General features: G+C 40.9%; 1 protein-coding gene across 1 annotated transcript in view; it reads right to left on the bottom strand.

The window, feature by feature from the left end:
* Nucleotides 1-11,811: 11,811 nt before the first annotated feature.
* The window catches only part of cntfr (ciliary neurotrophic factor receptor), a 330,551-nt gene continuing 321,024 nt past the window's right edge, over nucleotides 11,812-21,338 (bottom strand). The window contains exons 9-11 of the mRNA XM_078286337.1: nucleotides 20,992-21,109; nucleotides 14,891-15,020; nucleotides 11,812-13,377 (exon numbers count right to left, since the gene is read on the bottom strand). Of these exons, the coding sequence (XP_078142463.1) occupies nucleotide 13,377; nucleotides 14,891-15,020; nucleotides 20,992-21,109 (249 nt within the window). The 3' untranslated portion in view covers nucleotides 11,812-13,376. The remainder of the gene's footprint in view (nucleotides 13,378-14,890; nucleotides 15,021-20,991; nucleotides 21,110-21,338) is intronic.

Genomic DNA, 21,338 nt, shown 5'->3' on the forward strand with positions numbered 1-21,338 from the left:
TTAAAGCTGCAAGCAGCGATGATCGGGCACTCGCACTTTGCGCACGTCGGGGTGTGCCGCAGCCGCGGCGGCGTTACTGGACACTGACCGGTCGACGCGGCTATGAATTTTCAGTATAAAACATGTCATTTCCTTTTGCCAGTAGGTGGCGCTACGTCTGTGATTCAAAATTGGCCTGTAGATGTCTTCAGGCTGGGACTGTCATCAAACATGTGAAGTTTGGGGCAGATTTGACCACGTACAGCCGAGTTACAAACCACTTCCTGTGTTGCCAGTAGGTGGCGCTATGACCAGAAGTGAATATTGGCCTGTAGATGTGCTCAGGCCGGGACACTTATCAAACATGTGAAGTTTGGGGCAGATGTGACCATGTACAGTGGAGTTACATACCACTTCCTGTTTCGTGGCGAAACATGGAAATTGGAGGCCTAGCCACGCCCACGCCGTTGGACGAAAACTCAAGCTTTTAACAACTTTTAATCGTCAAGGTGTTTTATAAACGCCGTGCAAGTTTGAGGTGGATCCGATTAACCTCCTAGGAGGAGTTCGTTAAAGTATGACCCCTGTAAATGGGCAAAAATGGCCAAAAATGCCACAATCAATTAAAAATGGCTGACTTCCTGTTGGGTTTAGGTCATGGCACCCATTGACCTTTTTTTTAAGTCTGGACATGATACATGTGCCTACAAGATTTGTAGGCCATGTAGGTGAAACATAGCGCGAGGGGTATTTTTTTGAAATTTTGTAGGGGGCGCTATTGAGCCATTTTGCCACACCCATGCGCAAGACCCATAAAATTTCTAATTTGCACCACTTCTGAGGCATGTGCAAAGTGTCGCAACTATCCGAGCAACTTTAGCCCCTTAAAAATGCGATTCATTCGGCCCAAGAATAATAATAATTCCTTGCATTTCAATAGGGCTTCGCACCGGTCGGTGCTCGGGCCCTAATTACACACTCACAGCTGACTGGATGCACAAAATTCCTTGCTTACAGCAGCCATCACATAACAAAGCTTATGCTGACTTCATGCTTAGAATGAAACTGAAATGAAACTGAAAATGTAGGCACTTTCATACCAAAGCAATGAGCTGGGTAAAACGTAAAAAGTGGTGGTGTGAAAGGGTCTAACAGTCAATCTTACTCAGTAATGCTACTCAGGAATAGACCAGGCTAACTGTGCAGGGTGAGCAGACCTTTTCACACCTCTGCTGGTGAATAGCGTCTACCTGGGCCTTCTGCCTCTATCATATAAGAACACACAGCAGGTAGGTTAACAAAAAATCATCTTCTTTATTTCAATATTTGTCAGACTAGTGACAAAAGTGGAGGATAAAAGTCAATTCAGTCAGAGACACTTACGTCAAAGCAGTTTGGACCATTATAGCAGTAATGGTTATACAGTTATACAGGATTTGGCGGAAAGGCTCTGCTCTTGAGGAAGCTCCCCAATGAATCCAAGCAGCATGCGAGAGATTCTGTGGGGAGTGCAATAAACCCCCAAAGGCATAGTAGACATATCATTAATAATATGAAACCAACATAAAACCAGACATAATTCAGAGATAGCTTGCACAGCATCCTGGGAACAGATAATAACAGGAAGAGGTTGGGTGGTGGAGGGAGTTTGCATCGACTTGGATCAACAGCAGCAGTGGCATGAATGAATGGCGGTGTGAGCAGGCAGATTATAAAGACTGCCTCATTGACTTGTTTGAATGTGATTGGTGATGAGAGTCAGCTTGGATTGGACAACTGATAGCCAATCCGCTGATAGCGTGCACGACTTCAATGTTCTGCCTGAACTAACGCGATGCTCCATTATTTAAAACTGAAAAGTTGTATCTTGCGGGAAAACAGTTTGCAGCAAAAGCAGTAAACAGCATAAAGCTTGCTAACCCAAAGAACCATCTAATAACAAGTGCAGGCATTTTGTCCTAGCTTGGTCGCAGGCTGTGGCTGCCACCTGTTATGTTGACCGACAGTTGAACTAGCTAGCACATACTGCTTTGTGAAGACTTTTCTGGAGAGACGTGATAGCTACGTGAGAAGCTGCCGACACAACAAAAACATGACACAGTTTACCTTTATAAGCAGCTCTTTTCTCTCCTACTTTTTGTTTCTTCCATCCCTCAACCCCTGATCTGAACTTTCTTTTAGGAGGCATTGTTTTTCATCCTGTGTCCTTCGTTCCCACCTCTAGTTGACATTATTTGGAGTGAGGGAGAGGCTGTGTGTGTATAGCCCCTTTAACACATACAGCCTGTTCTGAAAATTGTGTGAATAGGAGCCGGCGTCGAAATGCCGGTAAATCAGTTCTGCCAATTTCACTGCTCAAGACGTTGTATCATTACTGGTAAAGTTCTGTATTGACCATATGTGTAAACAATGCCATAACATTAATAGCATGAGCACACTGTAGGAGGGAAATAGGCCTACAAACCACTACACAATGGGTTGTAACTTTATGTTTTTTTTTTTATGGAAATAAGAGAGATCCTCGAAGTCCAGGTGGACGAAGAAATTTCATCTGGCGTCTTCACCCGCCATGTTTTCAAACTGCAGTGACTCCGGCGGTTAATGTAATTTTGTAATAATGGTATTACCAGTGTTGTGTGAATGATAGCATTACGTTAAAAAAGCGGAAAGGCATGTCTTATGTGAACAACAGAAACTGATGCTTTTACCGGAAAAATTAAACCGGCAATTTTACGGGTTTCATATGTGAAAGAGGCTTATGTGTGTGTGCTTGCACGGTGGTGGAGGGTGGGGGTACCAGCTTGCTGCGTGTGCCAGGGCAGCTTCAGGCTCTCCTGCTTTTCTGTCACTGATAGAGCTTAGAGCCTACTGCAAGAAATAACCTATAGTCTGGTTATGTGAGGAAAAAAATCCTTGAATTATGTGTCCTCATGATGAACCACGGACGTGTGTGGCCCTAAACGGGCGCGCATATACTGTTTATGCCTGGGGCCGGGTCTGGCAACATTTTATAAAAGTGTGAGATGCCCTTTGCAAAAGTGCCAGTTCAGGAGAAGCACAAATGACCCAGGTTTGATGAGCTTGACAAAATCCTAAGGACTAAACCGACTGTTGATCCTAAGGACATAGCCGAGGACATTGTCATTTGAATACACCTTGGATCCTCAGCTTCTATTGTGACCTTTTTAATCATGCCTCTTTGCTCAGCTGTGCTTCGAGCTGGACATGACAGTTTAAAGTGGCTATCCTGAGGAAAAGCTCGTTTACAATGAGCTGTGTGAATTTTTGAGGGAGGACACGCGAGAGATAGCTGAGCATTTTTCAGACCCAGAGTGGCTGTCCAAGCTTGGATATTTGGCTGATATGCAATGTTTCAGTCACTATGATGATCTGAATGGAGACAGTTTGTTGAATGGCCTGAATCTTTCTGTTCAAGGACGGTAAGCCTCAGTTCGTGAGGTGAGTGACAAAATCAATGCAATCATGAGAAACTACATTTTGGAGAACAAGACTGCACTCTGCAATTCCTGACATTCCTGCTCTTAACTGAAACACTGAACACAAAGTCTATCAGTGAATGTGGTGAATGACAGGATCTACTCTCATTTTGCAGCATTGAGTGACTATTTTAGCAAGTACTTCACACACGTCAATACTGATGAGTGGGACTTGGTCCTGCTGTCATAAGCACCGAAAATCACATTTCAGAAGCTAACATCACAGGGCTTCTGGCCAGCTGTGCAAACCGAGTATCCAGAGCTCACTACCAAGGCCCTGCAAATTTCCCTTCTCTTCCCCATGATCTTTGCGAGGCATCTTGTTCTGCCATGGCAGCCATTAAATCAAAGTGTCAGGCTAGACTGAAGATGGAGAATGACACGAGGATTTGCCTCTCATCCATCACACCAAAAATAGACTCACTCCATAGATCAAAGCAGGCCCTTTCGCCTTTAAGGTAGGCAGCTAATTTGCTGACCATGTCATTTGTGAATGTTATTTTATTTATTTTTTTACTTTTTTAGCTACTAAGTGTCAATTAAGTCCTTGTGAACAGCCAGTTTAACTGGAGGATATCCAGTTTAATTGGAGGGGTAGCTGGATCCATCAAACATCAATGAAATAAATCAGGGTAACAACACAAATGTCTGGGGCTACAAGTCTTCTTACTTGGCTGCTTTGTGCAATACATGCATTGAGTAATTTTTGAGTGTGATCCCCTGATTGTATCATACATTCACTGGTAGATAATGGAGGAAGTGCAATATTATATATTAGCCTATATATTATATTTTTCCCCACTTTCAGCACATAGTAAACATTGTGTCTTTTACACAAAACACAGTTCTGCTAGCTCAATCTAGTTGTTACTAAAACATTTGCCATCAAAAATATTTTTGTCAAACATAGATTAGCTACCACAGTGTCAAAGCTGTGGCTACAGTCGGCTGCCTAACACCAGTTGACTGACCTGAATGTGGCTACTTGTTGATGAACAGTCTTGTGCAGTGGAGAAATTATTTTCGCTTTAAATTTTGCCATGAGAAACCACTGCGTAAATTGGTCCACTATATTGGCTTGTTGGTATAATTTCACCCCATCCCCCATCCATCACCCTTAGCATTGATCATATCCCAATGACTCAGCTGGACTCACAACTGAGCCACTGATCTCCAGGAGAGTGGGTTTCTTCGGACGTCAACATCATCTCATCATCATCATCAACGACATCATCTCAACAGTTTTGAGCTCCACATTGTTAGCATCACACATGACATGAGGTGGGCCATCTCTCTCTCTTGTTCATGGACTCATCGTTGTTGGCTCTACAGCCCGCAAGGGTGATGTCATCAGCAAACATGGGCAGTTTGTACACTTTTTGCACAGACCTTGTCTCACAGCCTGTTTAACCAAATAGTTGATACAGTTGGTAGGCCATAGCCGCGAGGTTACTGTATGAATGGATAGGTTTAACTTAAATTTGTTTTGCTTGTCATCTTGTTTTTTTTGTTGTTGTTTTGTTTAGTTTTCTTTCTTTCATTTGTTTTTAGGTAAGATGTTTTATAAGCCCTTTGTTTTTTATTTTTACCTCACATGCATACCCTTCTTCTGTGATGTTTGCCACTGTACTTAATATGTTTTTCTCACCACTTCTCTCTTTCATAGCTGTGCAACTAACTAATTTATTACATTGTGGCAATCTATTTTATTAATAAAAGAAATGGCTATTGTTTTACTGAGATTGGAATACTTGAAAGCTTGTAGAGAGAGAAGAAAGAGAAGAAACAGGAAGAAGAGAGGAAAAGAGGATCAGAGTTAGAAATAGAGAGACAGAGAGATAGGAAGACAGACAAAAATAGTGAGAGTTAGAATGAGAAAGAGACAGATACATAGAGCAAAGACAGAAAGCAAGCAAGTTGTATGTGTCGAGAGGGGAGAGTGAGCAAGAGCCAGAAGCCATGGAGAGAGAGAGAGAGGAGAGAGAGAGAGAGAAAGAAAAAAAGAGAGAGAGAGAGAGAGAGAGAAGGAGAGATGGTGTCATTCATCCAGTTATCAGTGAAAGGTCAAACTAGTCATTAGAGCAGAACAAGGGTGTTGGCACTGACAGGTCTTGGATGGCATATTGACACACATAAACACACATACACAGATAGGAAGAGCTACACACACACACACACACACACTCAGACACAAAGTGTTTGCACACATAAGAAACACGCACACACACATACACAAACATACACATAGATGCACATATGCAAGTAGACATAGGTACACATGCACATATAAATGCACACATCCACACCCCACTCTCTCTACGACACACTCAAGGTTAATATGGATGACATTGTGGTTGCAGACAAAGGGCAGACGGCTGAACATTTCAGCAGCCATTAAAGATAGGTTGATAAATCGGGCATAGAGCTCTATTTTTAAATGCTCTATATCCATTTAGGGCAAAAACAATTCAGTTCATCACTGAATATTAGCCTTTCTGCACAGTGCTTTGCAATGTTAGTCCTTCATAGGTCTCCGTAGTGCAGTAGCTTTGCTGTGCTTTATTTACAGATGTGTTGTGGTGTCTGTCACCCTCTACTGGTCGGAAAATGTAGCTTATTGCAGCTTTAAGCCATTTCGATCACCCCTACCTGTTATAATGTAGAAATCCCCCAAGTCAAATTCTCTTGAGACCTGTAAACTGAACAGTTTCCTTTATGTCTCCTTTCAACGACTCTATTTTGTCCATAACTTAATGTGTGTTCTCTCTTCTGTTTGGTGTTTGTCCTCATACCACATTGTTTTAAACTTGTCTTCAGAATCTTGTCTTAGTCTCTATCTTGCTGTGATGTCTTTTCATATTATTTTGTTTTATTTTTCCTTTTATCTTTTTGCTCCTTGCTTCCTTCCTTTCAGTCGACCATTTGCCTTTTGAACTGTCCAGTTAAATAAATAAATGAAGGGAGAATGGAAGCAAAGAAGGAAGGAAGGAATAATTAATGCAATACACATGCACTCAGATACGTTCTTGTCTGCACACACACACACACACACACACACACACACACACACACACACACATACAGAGTCCAGCTGACAGCTGTAAGATGGTGTATTGATTTGTCCTCAGTCTCCAGATCAGCCTGCCAGAACGTGTCAGGATGATGAGAGAGAGGAAGACAGCTCGAGAGAGGAGAGAAAGACAGAGAGAGGCAGTGAGACAGGGAAAAGAGAGACAAAGACAAAGTAAAAGAGAGTGATAGAAAAAGGCCAAAAGGGAGATGAGAGGTCTGTCACATTGCCTGGTTTTATCTTTTTTGTATTTGTTCTTTTGCTTTGTCACTAAGTTCCTGTTCTTGTATTACATGGACAAATGAAGCCCATTTGAATTGTATTTTAGATCAAATTGCTGACAGTTAACATTTTTTGGCTATTCATCTTGTGGCAAATGGGACAGGGTTTAATTAAATGTGCTTAGAATATGGTGTCCTGGTTGCCTGGTGTCCAGCGCCCATGAATCTCAGTATTTAGTACTTTTGGAATCTGCATGGTGATTCATAGCGGTCTGGTCAACAGTAGCAAAGCAGATTGACGTAATCTGGAAACGAAGACTCCTATGAATCATCATGCAAATTCAAAAAGTTCTAGACTGTGAGTCATGGGGGCTGGACACCAGGCAAGTGTCCTGGTGGCTCGGTGGTCTAAGGTGTGCGCCGTTTGGACGCGGCATCCTGGGTTCAGATCCGGCCCAGGACCTTTGTCACATGTCATCCCCCTCTCTCCCGGTCCTTCCTGTCTTTTTCTACTTTGATCTGTCCAAAAAATGCCCCCAAAAAATCCCCCAAAAAAGAATCTAAATAAAGTGCTTAGAATATTATAATTGTAATAAAGCATAATAATCATCAGTTTTGGGGCACCACTGCATCTTGGGGCATGGTGATACAGAATCAAGGTAAGAGACCACTTAGGCTCTGCTAAAGGGCTGATTTGTGAACCAGGCTTATTTCAAAATACCATTCAATTAATAAATCTGAAGAAGTGAGTTCTTCTAGCTATCCAAGGTTAGGCGCTCAATAAATGTAAACAAGTTTAATTTGTAAACACACCTGTCTAACATGGTATCTGTTCAGCCAGTTGCTCCGCTGAGAGCGTCCAGCACAACGGCAACTGAAACTGAGGTGGCTGGTGGACCAGGATCCAGTTAGCTTAGCAGGAGCAGCAGCTAACCGGCAGGACTTCAGCTTGTAGTGGGGGTGACACGTCTTTGTCCCAATATGAGAAGGTTCAACTCCTGTAGGTCGTCTTGTAGAAAGGAAGGCCCTCTGTCCTTCATGAATCTACTTCGAACTCACTCGAAAGAGCCAAGGGAGAAGTTATATCTGGGACAGGCAGAGAGGGCGAGTCACAACCATTTGGTCAATCAATAAACTTGAGGTGGGGATGTGGTTCCAGTAGTATACCTTAATTCTGAATGTGTATGGTACATAGTAGTAACACATTCCTACCCACACCCAGTAATCAAGATGAATTATTGATTCGTTAGACACCAAACAATGCAATATTACTGTATGTACTAAGTACTAAGTATGTACTGTATTAAGATAATTACATGAGCACAGTAAGGCATATTCCACACTTTGTAACATATCAAACAATTCTTATATAAATTAAAGTCTGTTATTTGGTCAATTCTGAGTTTTGAAGTAAAAAAATGTAGCCAGACTCCCATAGCTCCAATGCAGAGTTCTTAAAACACACTTAAAAAAGCAATGTTGCTGTCAACAACACTGCTGTTTTTAAGACAATAAAGAAGTCTGCATCTGAACTATGAGAGTGACTACAATTTTTTACCTTGAATCTTTGTTCCTGTGGGCCAGCACCCCACTAATATTGGCGTGCGTTTCAATTTATCTCCAAGATTTTGAGTTTTGCACATTCCTTTGTTCTGCTGCTTTATGCACGGCTGAGGTGTGTTTACACCAGGTCACTCTCCAGTCAGGTGAGACCAGGTGTGATGGGGATCCGGATCCCTGGGGCGCACAGAGCTGAGACTGGGCAATACTGTTGTTTAGGTCTTTTTGATCACAGATCCTTTGATTAGTGTGCAGAGTGTGAGATCCTGTGGGGAACTGTTTTGATTTCATTAAAATGCAGATTAGTTTCTTTTGGAACATTTGTTTCTTTGAAGCCCTAGATGGGTTTTCCTTTGGGCCTGTTGGTGTTTCAGGGTGTCACAACCAGGTGACTCTTGCACTGTCTCTACTACATTCCTGTAATTGCTTATTTTGGGAAATGGGTACAAATTTAAAAGCTGTTAAAACTGAATGCTGTTGTAAACTTTTCCATGATATGCAAGAACAATTGTACTTAGAATCAACTGTTGATGTTGTAGCCAGCTTTCGTCTGGTCTGTCCACAGCACAGCGAAATCCTGTTCAGCGGAGACAAGGTATTATATACAGTATATCTGTCTTGTTTAAGTCCTGCGTGATAGGGCTTCCAGTCCAATATATATGAAAGAATTGTGGCATCAAAATTGATTACTGTACAGATGTATGATTGGTCTGCTGGTTTTTACTGCTTGCTACACTAAAGCTTCACCTATAAAGGAAATCCACCCTTGGATCCTCTTATACTGTTATATATCATCAATCTGTGATGTTCAACGCATTCCAGGTGTTACGTGATAGAGTGTTTTAATTGACTTTTCCAGTGTGCTCACCTTCCACCAGTCTGCCTCATCTACTCAAAGTTGAGTGTATGGGCATATAAATATAGCTAGCTCGCAACTAGTTTGTGAAAATTGTGGTGTGTCTATGTTTGCGGCCACGCCCCTTACTCAAAATGCAACATGTGTTGCTGCTGCATTGTATTCTGGTCTATTGAGGCTACTGTCGGTGGAGAAATTGGTCTCTCTTCATCTTCTTCAATGGATTTCTCCCTGTATGATTGGTGAACGTCAGTCTAGAAAGAATTCTAGCCCTTGTTCTTTCTCTCACAGCTTTAGAGACAACAAAACTATTTCCCCATTGCAATATAAAGCTTTTTTGGGCACTGGTCCCTGGGCATTTTTGCCCACAATTTGTCTTAATACCTCATATGTTGTGTCTTTACAGTCATTTATCCATTCAGTTTCCACTTAGAATAACAATTTCTCTTCACATTGATGCAGAGTGGGAGCTGGCACAGTGCACACACATCCTGACTGAGCGTCTTTTCTCCAAGTGCACTTCTGAAAGTCTCTCTCCAGCTGCCTCATACCCAGTGTATTGACGTCAGTGGCTCTTTCTCAGTTTGCGTTCTTGTGCGTTCTTGTGTCCTCCATGACGCTTTTGATGTAATATCCAACAGCTAAAGCACAATTCTAAAATAAAAGAATGCAAGGACGGTGGACGGACAAAAATCCTGGAAATGTACTTGCCAACTGAGGATGCATCGGATGGTGAATTGGCTGACAAGGGCGAATGGGAAGCCGCAAGATTCACTGGGAGAATGACGCATCACATCCAAAAAGCGCTGAAGTCTATAACACAGAGCTGGTTGAAACAGATGTGAAAATGAACAGCTGTGTGTCTGAGTTGATCGCACGCACAACATCAAGCACACGGCCAATCTGAAACTGTAAGGAAGCTTCTCTGTGCTCACGTTCATGAGAAGTTAATTCTCTGCAAGACAACTTGGGAAGATTGTTCTCCACAAGGACACTCAAGAATCGACTCTGGAATTCCTGGAATTGATATTTAGCCAGTGCCTAATAGGGGTGTAATGATTCACCGATCCAAATTGATGCACCATGCTTAATGTCTAAGGCTGATTATCAAATACAAGAATGCCAAGTCGATACTTATGTCCTTGTGGAGAACGTTCTTCCCAAGTTGTCTTGGAGAGAACAAACTTCTCATGAAAGTAAGCACAGAGTAGCTTCCTTGCAGTTTGAGACGGACTGTGTACTTCACATCGCATGCATGATTAAGGCACAGTTGTTCAATTTCCCAGCTGTTTCAACCGGCTCTGTACTGTAGACTACAACGTTGCTTAGATGTGATGCGTCGTTCTCGCAATGAATCTTGGGCCTTTCCCTTCGTTCTCATCGGTCAAGTCTCCATCCGATGCTTCCTCGGCTGGCTGCGACTGGCAAGGAAACTTCTGGGATCTTTATCCGTCCTTCGTGCTGTCATTCTTTTGGTTTGGAATCATGCTTCGGCGATAAGATATTACATAAAACGCATCATGGAGGACACAAGAACGCACAACAATACATATCAGTCAAAGATATGGCAGATGTGTAACAAATCAGTCTCAGAAGAAGAGATACACACCGATCCATTTACTGTCAGAAAGCTTTCCCAGCCAACCAGATCGGCTGGGAATTCTCCCAGCTTTTTTGTCACTTGATTGGTCACAAAATATCTGTATACACAAAGATGCAGCACTGCAATAGGGAGACAATCTTTGGAGTTCATCCACACACTGTGCAACTTTAATGGTTCTGTTTCAGACTGATCCTGTCAAACGATATGCCATTTTAATGAGCTGAGAGTGTCGTTTCTTCTAGAGTTTACAGCAAGACAATCAGATGCAGTTTGCCTTTGGTTGGTGAACAGAGCCCACACACACCCACACACACACGCACGCGCACACACACACACACACACACACACACACACACACACACACTAACTATTCTGTAACATTCAAGATTATTGTCTACATTTTTAACACATCTGTGTGTCTTCTTTGGGACAACACACACATGTTCATTTTCAACACAACATATGTTAATGACAATACATTTTAACAAACATATGTTGTTACTAACATATGTTGTATATTGACACATCCTTTTTAGTATGTAGACAATAACCTTGAGTGCAGATTGGCTGTTGTTGTTCCGATGCAGGAGGGTTAAATGCAGGGACAGATGCAGGATGGTGAACTGTATGTGTACAAAATATTGGCACCACCTTCCTGATGATGAGTTGCATGATGAGTTTTACACAATCCATTTCTAGACCTTTTCAAGGCTGTGAAATTCGTTCTTTAACCTGACTTTTTGGCTTCATCTACATCTCTCCTTCATGGTTGAATTGGAGTTATTAGGAGAAATTAAAAGTGATTGTAGCTTTTACCTGAACAGAGTATTTATTAAGTGACACAGAAACAAATTTCCCAATATTTCACAATAAAAGTAAATCTTTTTATCTTATCTTATCTTATCTTACCTTATCTTATCTCTTATCTGATTTCATGGAAAGGTCAGGTGGTCCTAATATTTTGTGCAGTCAGTTTATGTATTAATGCAAGTTTGAAAGACAAAAATGAATGTGAGACCAGTATGTTATCATTCATTGTGAAATGGTCACATTTAATGGTTGAAACCTGTCATTGTATATACATCTATAAAAAAGACCCCAGGTACAGGTTACGACATTCTACTGCTAATACATACATCATTATTATTATTATTATTAAATAATAAACTTTTTGTTCAATGTTAAAGTTACATATCATAGTTTACAAAATAGGATCAAGGAGAATTAAGCCATTATGAATGTCTGAAAAAAAAACTAAGACCCTATATGTGTATTTTTATTATTCTTCCATAAAATAAACAAAATACAATAAAGCACATCAATATTCCTTTGAATAACATAATATTAACTGGTGATATTGGCTATCGAAATGTAAACTGCAAAAAGACATTTTTTTGTTTGTAAAGGCGACAGAATTTGGAAAGCAAACTCATGTTTTTGTGGTTTTTTGTTACTGTCATTGTATTTTACAGCACAGAGCATAATGGCAAAACCAACATAGCTCGTATCAATGTCTCAATATCCAACTTCGTCTTTATTAATACAAAGTCCAGCTAAAACAAATGAGTGGGGAAAGAATCGTCTCAAATCCACTTAATTTTTTACAATCCAAATCCTCCTTGCCGGTGTCTGAAAGCAGAATGTAAAGCTAGTTGTCTAAATAAGCCAGACTAGAAGTGTTAGTCCTTGTACTGAAGTGTCAAAAATGACTCGCTAAAGTCAGTGTGATTCAGTTGTTGGTGGTTTACAGATTCAGACTCCGATTAAGTTGCAGGATGGCGGGTTTTATACAAACGGGAGCTGGATTCTACAGATTCGTCCCAAGTTTGATTCACGCACAGTTTGAGTCGAGATCGTTTGGGCGTCGGCACACATGTGACTCTCCGGGGTTTTCCACCACACTACAAAGGCAGGCACAGGCTTCAGGAAGCTTAACAAATCGTTTGGGAACCATTTTGTTGGGGGGGGTGCAGTTGAGTCTTTGGCATGATGATTTAGCTGTATGGGGACTGCTACGGTAAATGCTTTCTTCTAGTCTCATACATATACATATATATACACATATATATGTATACAGTGCTGCAATCTGATAAAAAAGAGTTAAAATTAAGACTATCAATCGACTGATAAAAACCAAAACAAAAGAGAGATGAGGAGATGGATGTTTTTTTGTTGTTGTTGTTCTTTTGTCATTGGAGGAGTCGGTTTGCTTGTTCTGAAGAGTCGATTCCCAAACCAAACTGTTGTCTGCCAAACAAATCAGTCTGCTGCGGCCCGTCCAGGCCACCAGGGGGTCCTGTAAGACTTGCTGTTGTTGTTGTTGCTGCTGTTGTTGTTGTTGTTGTTGTTGTTGTTGATGCCGTTTTCGTGTTTTCTAAAGTTTTTCTTGAAGAATTTCATTTTCGCCTTTAACCAAAAATGCTGAAAGCGCATTGTCATTGTCTGATTTAATTTCTAAGTAATCTTAGTGAGTAACTGTGTGATGGACAGTAATGATAAATGCACTGTATCCTTGAAACATGTGCAAAATAGAAACAAGAACAGCCTCCTCTTCCTCCTCCTCCTCTCCCTCGGGAATGAGACATTTACATCTGTAGGCAGAGAGAGAGAGAGAGAGAGAGAGAGAGAGAGAGAGAGAGAGAGAGCAAGGAGCAAGGAGAGAGAGAACAAATTAGGCAACAACACAAGCTCTAGTTTGTCTACTTGGTAGTGTGTGTGTGTGTGTGTGTGTGCATCTGTGTTTGTATGTGTGTTTCCATTACCATTTTCACAATTTCTCCACCTCCACACATTACAACACAAAACAATCAGTCATACATAATCTGAACAAACCCCCCTTGATTAGATAAAATGAGGTGTGAATTATATTGAACAGAATTCAAGTTGTAAGTAGGAACATATGAAAGAAACAAGTTCTCACAGTGAAGGAATCTGAGGGGAAAAAGCTGATTCTACACCATACGGTTCACAAGGTATTTGTGGGGGAGATCTGAAACCAATCCACCAAATTTAGTTTCTGGCACTTCTGAGTTTCAGATTGTTTTAAGGCAGAAAAAGCAGAAGCGGGAGAAAAATCTTAACAAAAACAATAAGGTTCCAGCACCTGTGTAAGATTCAACATTAGACTGACTTGCTAAGATGGATGCATTTGCATTGTGGCTACATCACAAAATAAGCCAGGGTGTAATTCAGAAGGTGTATCATACACACGTGTATGTGTTGGCGAACAAAATACACAACATGAGATCAGCAACACATCATGTTTCATTTTGCTTTTTTAAGATTATTGTTTTTGGGCATTTTCTCCTTTATTCAGCAGATGAAAGTAGAGAGAGACAGGAAAGACTGCAGGTTTTTGAGTGTATAATTAAAGAAATAGGACAACTTTTGATTGGATTTCACCTCAATCCCTTCACGTCAGTGAAGAAAAATATAAAGAAAAAAAACCCTGCTGGGTCGTAAAACAAACGCACCCGATCTCTTTTGCTCGTGTTCTATTAAACATGCTCTTGATGTCAATAGACATGCATTGACTTGCCAATGTGTGACTGACTGGCTGAGTTCATAATCAATGGAAAGATGAGGTGCTTTTGACTTGTCAAGAGCTGTGTGTGTGTGTGTGTGTATGTGTGTGTGGGAATACATCCCTTTGTGTGAGTGCATGTGTCTGTGTGTTTATGTTTCTGTAAGTGCCTGCCTGAGTGTGTCCATGTGTGTGTGTGTGTGTGTGTGTGTGTGTGTGTGAGAGAGAGTGAGACACAGAGAAAGTGCGTATGTATGCTATCTGTGTTTGTGTATGTTTTTGTGTACATGTCAGGTATCCGTGCTACCATTGTGTGTGTGTGTGTGTCTGTGTCTATATTTACATGTACTGTATGTGCCTGTCTGAGTGTGACATGTATCTTTGTGTGTGTGTGTGTGTGTGTGTGTGTGTGTGTGCTTGTGTACATTTGTGTGTTAGTGTACATGTCAGGTGTACATGCTTTTCTTTGTGTATGTGCGTGTGTGTGTGTGTGTGTCTCTATATTTATATGTATGTACCTGCCTGAGTGTGATATGTATGCATGTGTGTGTGTGTGTGTGTGTGTGTGTGTGATCTCTCACCACATGAACAGCAGCAGCAGCGCTCCCAGCAGCAGAGGGGATGAAAAGGGGAGGAGCCTGCCGGCTCCGCCCACCGGGGCTTCACCCAAACGTGGTTCGACGGAGGCAGGTGCGGGGGAGGGCTTAGTCTCTGTGGAGAACCAATCAGAAAACACATCAACACATAACTGATTTTACTTACTTATAATTATTTTGAATCAATTCTTCCATATGCTTCTTCTGTTGTCCTTCTATTTGTGTACTTTTTTTTTTTTTTTTATCGTCCTGTGGCACACAATTGTTTTGTTTCCAAGGGGTAAAACGTCTGTGTCGTTTTGATGAATGAACATTGAAAAGTGCTCATCGTGCTGGGGAGCATTGAGCAGAAAGGAAAATACAGTGCAGAGCTAAATCAATTCTAATCTGCAAGCACAATCAATATGGGACTTGTCAAGGCAGTTATGAAGTGAACTGAACAAAAAATCTCATTCATATTGAGGCTGCGGGGAAATGGAGAGACTGGAAGTGAGAGAGAGAGGGAGGGAGAGAGACAGACAGCAAAACAAACAACAGAAAGATAAAGGTGCAGACAGACAGACAGAAGGAGGTGACAGAGAGACGGAGGACTGGGGTAAAAAAAAAAAAGGAGGCGGTGTGTATTGAGAGCAGCAGCTGGACAGATAGTAAAAATTGGGAAATGTGCTGTGGGGCCGTGTGACTATACTGCTGATAAGAGACGGTCTAATACATATTTCTGAATCCATCTCTGGGTGGCTGTGTGGCAAATGAAATTCTCTTCATGTATGCTGTTCTATTCTATTCTATTCTATCTATAATACCATCCTGCTGGAAACGGACACATTTACACACCCATAATGTCGTGGCAACATGTTTTACAGCTCAATAAAACCAAAGTTAAATGTGTATATAGAGGGAAAAATAATAAAAATAATCAGTCATACTGGATGCTCTCAGATACATTTCCAGTTAACATGATTGTGTTCAAGTTCATGGAAATTCTATTCTATTCTAGTCTTCTCATACATAAAGCCAATAATTGCTTTCTGGTGACACCATCCATGTTTTACAGCCCAAACTGCATGTGTTTACAGAATAAAACTCAAATTAAATGTTTATACAGAGGATACAATTTGCATATGTATACAGTATAGATTAACTATTTTTGAAAAAAAAAAAAAATCAGTCACACTGGATGCTCTCAGATACATTTAGATATGTTTCCAGCTAACATGATTGTGTTATGTGTATGGAAACAGTTTGGGAAAAGCTCGTGGCAAAATATGCCAAAAGTTACAATGTGCTTAAGCCGTCTCCAGTGCTTCAGTTTAGTTTTACACCGCTTGACAAATAGAAATATCAGAGTTTAACGTTTTCTAAAACTGGACTATTGCTATAGCTGCAGGCAGCATGGCAGACATTAACTCAGGCACACTGGGTGCTGCGCGGTCTGGAACCCCATGCATTTTTATGTTGGAGAGAGAATATAATTTCCCTCTCCTTCCAATTAATGACTGTTGTGTAGCACCGCGTTGGGACTCAGGAGATATTAGAAAGAGGCAGCCAGGTGTGAAATAGCCAGAGAAACACAGAGAGAGAGAGAGAGAGAGAGAGAGAGAGAGAGGGAGAGAGAGAGAGAGAGAAGTGGGACACATTTAAGCAAGTGTTTTCAGCAACTCAAATGCAATGCTTCCCGCCTGCAGCGAAACATTTTTCTTCCGAGTGGTGAAGAAAATAAAAATTATGCAGAAATAATGTAATGGTAGCGAGGAGAGACAGGGATGGGACGGAGTGAGAGAGCGAGGGGGATGGAGATGATAGGCAGAGGGAGGGAGCGATGTGAGGAGGAAAGGATTGACGAATGAGGGAGGGATGGGAAAAAGAGAGAAAGGGAAGGGAGATGGGGAGAAGGAGGTGTAGCGAAGGGAGTGAAAATTGCAGGGAGCGGGGAGAGAGGTGAGGGGGAAAATTTGAAAAATAAGGAGGAGGAAAGTGTAACATGAGAAAGACTGAGAAAAGATGAGAGAAGAGAAAAAAGGTGACTAAAAAAGAACTGATAAAAGATCTGTTAGGGGAAGAGTAAATCCTTTACTTAAGTAAAAGTAACAATACCATAATGGAAAAATACTCCAGTAAAAGTAAGTCCTGCATTCAAAAGTTTACTCAAGTAAAAGTATAGAAGTATTAGCAGTAAAATGTACTTAAGTATCAAAAGTAAAAGTCCTCATTCTTTCAGAGTGTTAAATTATTGAAGCATTAACCTGTAAGAAGTATTTTAATGTTGTCGGTGTAACTGCTCCATATACTGTTGGGGAGTTTAAACATTAACAATGCAACATATTTTATGAGCTCATTGTATGTTTTGCATGTAAAACCTTATTCTGCAAAGTAACTAGTAACTCCAGCCGGCAGATAAATGTAGTGGAGGAAAAAGAACAAGATTTCCCTCTGAGATGTAGTGGAGGAAAAGTAGAAAGTCTCACAAAATGGAAATACTCAAGTAAAGTGCCAGTACCTCAAAACTGTACTTAAGTGCAGTACTTGAGTAAATGTATTCCACTTCTGGGATGTGTGTGTACTTGCTCTTCTTCTATGATATGGCATGAAACATAAGCTAAGTATGTATAAATAGCTGTAGACATGAAGGATATTAGAAGCGGTATCTAGTGTTGGCTGCTTGGTGCGAGACAGTGTCCGGTTTCTGTCTGGTAGTGCGGCAGCATGCAGATCTTATATCTTACAGAGGGCTGGAACTTTTTAAAGCCTCAACTGATCTGCTTGTTGCTTCCTGGAACGTGGCAATCGTCCAATCACTGTGGATGGGATTTCTGAATTTTTGGGTAACACTTTACAATAAGGGTACACTAAGTTAAGGGTTAGTTAATGCTTAATAAGGGTTAGTTAATGCTTATTAAGCATTAACTAACCCTTAATTAACAGTTAACTAATGTGTAATTTACTAATGATGTTCATGTTAACTAATATTATTATTTAATTTATTATTTAATAGTTTATAAAGATGACTATTAACTAATGTATAAATTAATACCTTAGTTAACATGAACACCATTAGTAAATGATTACCAGAGACATTAGTTAACTGTTAATTAAGGGTTAGTTAATGCTTATTAAGCATTAACTAACCCTTAATTAATGTACCCTTATTGTAAAGTGTTACCAATTTTTGCAACTGTTGCCTATTGGTCGTCTGTGCGCTGTGTTATTCTTTTGAGGTGAAATGAAATGAGGCAACAAAAACAGACACTAAAGTAAGCTACTTTCTCATCTCATCTGTATATACCTGTATACTGGTATATATGTATATATGCACTGCCTGTCAAAAGTTTGGGGACACCTTGCCTTTTCTAAATTTTCAAAGTACTATTTGTGCTATTTACCCCAATTTTCTCTGTTATCTTTCAATGAAGAAGTAAGGAAAATAAATGCCTGCAATGCTTTTATTTATATAAAATAGCTATTTACTAATACTTTGGATATATTTATTCAACACACTTTTTTGATGAACGTATAGTTGAATTTGTCATTGTCACAAATATTTGCATCTATGATTTTTTTCTCAAACTGAACCTAGTTAGTCTTTAATGGGGTTCAGTTATTGCAAACCGATAAAGGAAACATGCTTATTTATTAAACATTTTCAAAACCTAGGTGTCCCCAAACTTTTGATGGAGACCTCTGTTCCAAAATACAACATATATAGCCTATACATAGTATGTATCCACATTGAAAATAAATCATTACCTGAAGCTCATCATTAAATATCTCATGAATAAAGGGAATCCAGTCTGCAAAAGTGCCGCCAACCAAAACCTTAGGTTACATACTATTCTTTGAAAAGCATAATAATTGTTTTTATTCTGTGTTATCAGGCTTTTGTAAGAGTAGCTGTAACTTTTTCTTATGGTGGATATTGAAATGATGGAAAGCTACAATTTTGATCCACAGCACTTTGAGGCTCAGCGGCTTATTTCATGTACTTGCGATGTTGTGGGTTCTTGTGTCGATCTTGACTCTCACCCCCCCCCCCCCCACCCCCCGCTGAGTCTCTCAATTACAAAGCAGTCAAGCTAAGTATAGCATTTGATATGACTGTGCTGCTGGTGTTGCTAAAGTGGAGAAGGGTTAAAGGTTCGGAGGACGCGCCACACTGCTGACACATGAAGACAGAGAAAGAGAAACAAGATGAGACAAGATGAGAGAAAGAGAGTGAGAGAGAGAAAGAACCAATATGAGAATTAACGTGAATCTCTCTGTGTTTTACGTTACATAATCAGTTTGATCTGCATGCGTTTACAGTTATTCTTACAGTTTGTTATACTCATTTTGTTTGCTTAGAATTATTATTTGTTGTCGCCATTATTTACGTAAGCTTTGGCAACATAAGTGCTTGTCATGCCAATAAAGCTGATTGAAATTAAAATTGAAATTGAGAGGAGATGGAGAAAGTGTAAACGTGCATTCAGATGGCGAGCAACAACAAGTGTGTCGGCTGAGAAACGCTGGTCACGGCTGAACTTCTCGCAGTCGTCAGTCGTCAACAACCAATCAGATTTCCACGCTTTTTTGATTACCTACCGATGTCATTTTGCTTCATAAACAATAGTTCCAACTGGCAAGCACAAAATCAAAGTTGATTCCAGCCATTCAAAGCTTCACAGTTCTCTACGACTTTTGTTTGAAAGACTTCAGGAATAAATTAGTGCACCTACTTAGCTCTTGCTAGCTATGTAAACTCATCAAAACGATGTAACGTTATGAAAAACAATACCAAAGCAACGGAAATACACGCTACACCGCTACATAGGTGCAGCCAGAGCCTCTGGCCCCGCCCACATTTGGTCAGAATAGAGCGACACATCAGCTGAGTTGCTTGCAGTGTCAATGCAGGTAAGAGGGAGGTAGAAAGAGAGAGAAGAGGGAGATAAATGCAAAAGGGCAAGGTAACAGAAGGAGAAAGTATAAGAGAAAGAGAGAGTGATCGATACAGAAAGAAGACGTAAGAGATGAAGGGGAAGAGAAAAAGACAGAGATGGAGAGAGAAAGAGAGAGAGAATCTAGAAGCAAAAGAAACAGAGAGAAGGACAGAGAGAGGAGAGGGACAGAGAGAAGGAGAGACAAAGAGAGAGAGAGAGAGAGGGAGAGAGAGAGAGAGAGAGAGATGGAAGGGAAGCAGAGCAGAGGCAGCTGGATAGAGAGGAGGCATGAGGAGAATCCAAATAACCTCCTGTTCTCTCTTGGAGAACAAGGATAATACACTGTCTACTGAATGTGTGTGTGTGTGTGTGTGTGTGCGCGCGCTGCATGTTATCTGTGAGGGAGGCACTGTGTGTGTATGTGTTAAACTGTGTGTGAGGTACTGTTTCTGTGTGTTTGTGTGTGTGTGAAAGAGATAGAGTGCGGTGTGTGTGTATGTATGTGTGTGCGTGTGCATCTGTGTGTGATGTGTTTGTGTGTTTTCTAGGTATCTTTGACTTCACTCAGTGTTGACTGTGTGAGGATCAGTGTGTGTGCAGTGCCTCTCGTGGCCTGTGGGAGGCGCTGTTGTACTGTAAAACTGTAGGAGACATTAATGGACAGGCAGAGAGACAGACACATACAGATAGAGAGACAGACAGGTAGAGAGACAGACACATATAGATAGAGAGAGAGACAGGTAGAGAGACAGACAGAAACTCATTTGTCTTAGAGAGGTTTCGGCTCAGTTTCACATTCTCCATAAATCCCAATTTTAAGAAAGCTGCTTTCCCTCTTTTGCCTCATATTAACCCACTTTGGATGTAAAATCCACATCGCACTGTTGCACTATAGTGACTTTATCTCAATATACTGATCCAACTGCCTGCTTCCATCCAGGGCAATGCGTTACGTATTTTATTAGGGGTCGGGGTCTGATTTGGGATAGGGGCACGGTGTGGTGTTTGGGTTGGGGTTATGGTTTAGGTTGGGGGTTAGATTTAAGGCCATAACCTACCGATAACAAGCTTCAGTGGTGGAAGTGATTTATTTGAACTCCTCTTTCACATTGTAGTGGTTAGGGTGAGGGTGAGGGTTAATAGAGGCTGCGGTTACGGGCTATAACCTACCGATAACAGGGTCGGCTTCAGTGGTGGTGATCCGCGTGGGCTCTTCAATCCAGGGTGTGGCGTGGACGGCGACGCTCCAGTCGCTCCATGTCCCGATCTCCGTGTCCTTGGCGGCCACCTGGGGAATACGAGGATGGTAAACATTTGATTTAATTGGAAAAGGCAACAGACTATGCAATAACAAAGTAAAGCAGTAAGCATAGAACAAAATGACTGTATAGAAAAAGTGGTTAAAAGATTGGAATGCTTTGGATTTATCTGATTTATTCCCCTGCTATTCTCACTTTACAAAATGTGACGCCTCGATATGGATCACTCACAGTTGATAGACATACAAGGGTAACATT

This window comes from Centroberyx gerrardi, chromosome 2, assembly GCF_048128805.1.
Source record: "Centroberyx gerrardi isolate f3 chromosome 2, fCenGer3.hap1.cur.20231027, whole genome shotgun sequence".
Classification (NCBI taxonomy): domain Eukaryota; kingdom Metazoa; phylum Chordata; class Actinopteri; order Beryciformes; family Berycidae; genus Centroberyx; species Centroberyx gerrardi.